The sequence below is a fragment of the Amphimedon queenslandica genome, unplaced genomic scaffold (assembly GCF_000090795.2).
Source record: "Amphimedon queenslandica unplaced genomic scaffold, v1.1 AMPQUscaffold_8752_Cont19308, whole genome shotgun sequence".
Classification (NCBI taxonomy): Eukaryota; Metazoa; Porifera; class Demospongiae; order Haplosclerida; family Niphatidae; genus Amphimedon; species Amphimedon queenslandica.
The window spans coordinates 1-2,621 of record NW_003550975.1 but is presented as its reverse complement, the minus strand read 5'-3'; the positions used below and the strand labels follow the sequence as shown (position 1 = coordinate 2,621).

At 34.5% G+C, this 2,621-nt stretch overlaps 1 protein-coding gene across 1 annotated transcript; it reads left to right on the top strand.

Moving 5' to 3' along the window:
* Positions 1-426: 426 nt before the first annotated feature.
* On the top strand, positions 427-2,305 carry LOC105315697 (ankyrin repeat domain-containing protein 39 homolog; the record flags this gene model as incomplete). Its single annotated transcript, XM_011410425.1, has 4 exons — positions 427-456; positions 808-838; positions 892-966; positions 2,010-2,305. Coding segments are annotated over exons 1-4 (432 nt in total), but the record flags the coding sequence as incomplete, so codon positions are not given.
* Between the last annotated feature and the right edge of the window lie 316 nt (positions 2,306-2,621).

The window sequence follows — 2,621 nt, the reverse complement described above, 5'->3', positions numbered from 1 at the left end:
AGATTTAATTTTTTATTTTAGCAGATATAATAGACTAATGTAATCGGGATTGGCAAAAGGATCACGTGAGTGCATCGTTTGCTGCCGGTTAGGGTGGAGCTTTAAGTGGGGTTAACCACACCCACTCAGCCTATTTAGCCTTGGCATAGTCTCAGTTATGACATTCATAATCCCTTAGGCATACACCTTTAGGGTTATGAATATCACTTGTTTATATCTGATACACCACTCGAGGTCATGTTTTATATTATTAGAGTCTACTAAATAAGTTAAAGTTTATGAACCTAAAATCCAGCAATTTGATTGGTCAATTAAAACTATGCATGGTAGAAGTAGACTATCTAATAATTATTATTGGCCTAAAAGTATTCAGGCTCCGCCTGACTAGCCTAAAAGCATCTCTGGGGGACTTTGGGAGCTAAAAGAATGGCTGATGATGTTGCTCTTCAGATTGAAGTGAGTTGTATGAGTTTATAGTTAAATTTTGAGCAAAACAGTCAAAAGCTGCTCTTTTTCTGGCAGCATGTTGCTACCGTGCTGAAATACAAGATCAAAGTAACCATGTGTTGCAAGCAAAATGTTCTTCCCCACTATGCAGTGTACGTACATGTACTAACAAACCATAAATGCTTCTCCAGTATAGACTTGGCTCAATTAGAGACAGTATCTCTATTTAGTTGAACGCATATACAAAGCTAGGAGATTACACTAAACACCCTCTGATTCTGAATATGGATATTATCATAATTTATGCATTCTCTGCTCTTTTTTATCCTGCTACTCATCTTCATCTCTCTCCCATATTAGCCTTTGAGTAGTGGCTCTGAAGACAAAGCTGGTCAGTTTAAAACAGGATCCTTTGTGTATTTAATAGTATCATAATTTATGTAGCCAAGGTTGTTGCTACTACCTCTTTTGATGGCTTGGACCACAACAGTTTTCCTACCCAAGTCTCTCCTAATATAGGTAAATTCTATGACAACATTGTTTCATAACTAGAAGACTAAAATATTTGAAGGGGCTTAGCCTCCAAGCAACACATTGTTGTGCTTTATGATCTTCCCTGCTGCTAAAGAAGTTTTTGTATAGCAGCGTAGTCTTATCTTGCTATCCGTTTGTGCAAATGAGCACAGAATTGCTAATCAAATAAGTTTGGTTACTGTGCAACAGGAAATATTGTAAAATTAGTGCATAGGAATAGAGGATATGCGTGCTAAGTATATTCATAGCAAAATAAATGTATTCATTGCATACCGTAATAACTTTTAAGAAAAAAAATTAGTTCGTTGGACGTCAACTTTCCATTGGCAGCAATGGAGAAATGATAGAAAAAGGCTTGGTACCAGAAAACCGCTCTGCATTTCTTGATAGCAATCTTTCAGGTGACTACTAGACCCCATTAGATCCTCAGGATGCTTTCTAAGCTTCCAAAAAAGGCCTCAAGAAGGTAGCAAGGCAAGAAAATGTGTTTTCCCCCATTGAACTCTTAATAAACTTGATGTCCAACATGGCGGCCAATTTACTGTGTAGGTTGGATATACGGTACTAAAAAGCTATGAATATACTTAGCACGCATATCCTCTATTAAAAATTAAATGCATAAAATTTGATCACAGAGATAAGTGTGGTCTAACTATTGACTAACTTGATGGTTGAAGCACTGTGAATTATTTTACTCATGACAAATGCGGCATAAGCACTTGTGTATAATTGATACTCTTTTTGCATAATTATTTTTAAGTACATGTCTACTTTATATCAGGAGTGTAACACATTGTAGCTACATATTGTGTAGTGGGTTCTTTTGGTTTTGAAGGAAATCCAACTTCATGCTAGGGTTTTATTTTCATTCTGTGGATGAATGGATCCCATCTTCTCTGTGTTTATCAATTTTGGGGGGTTTTTTTGAAAAAGTTGGGCCATTAAAAGAAGCCAGTTTTACAGTATTATCATATCATTTTACAATCATATTTTAAACATTAAATTATCATATCCTTTTGATTCTGCAGATAAAAATTATGGTTTCACGCCACTTCACAAAGCTTGTAAGAATAGTAGCTTTGAAAAGGTTTATAAATTGATGCATAGCAATGATACTTCAATTTTTGCTACTGATAATGATGGGCGTACACCACTTCATTATGCTTGTGAAGGGGATGATAAAAGAATTGTTGAGCTTCTTATTCAGAAGAGTGCTGGTTGTGTCATGTCTGATTTGAATGGAATTGAAGAAGTTCTAATACTTAATGATCCTGGTGTTCAATCTAAAGTTAAAGAGTATATCAATTGCACTGATAATCTAAAAGTAAGAGATAGCCATTATTATTAGTATTAATATCATTAGTAGTAGTAGTAGTAGTAGTAGTAGTAGTAGTAGTAGTAGTAGTAGTAGTAGTAGTAGTAGTAGTAGTAGTAGTAGTAGTAGTAGTAGTAGTAGTAGTAGTAGTAGTAGTAGCTAGCAATAGTAGTAATGAGAAAAATGCCTAAACAAATCTCAAAAACAAAAACTATACCTAATAAACCTAGTCTAACAAAACAAAACCAACAAAATGAACGAAGAGAAATTATTATTATTATTATCACTAATTTAGTTATAACACTAAACAAAAACATCAACAACA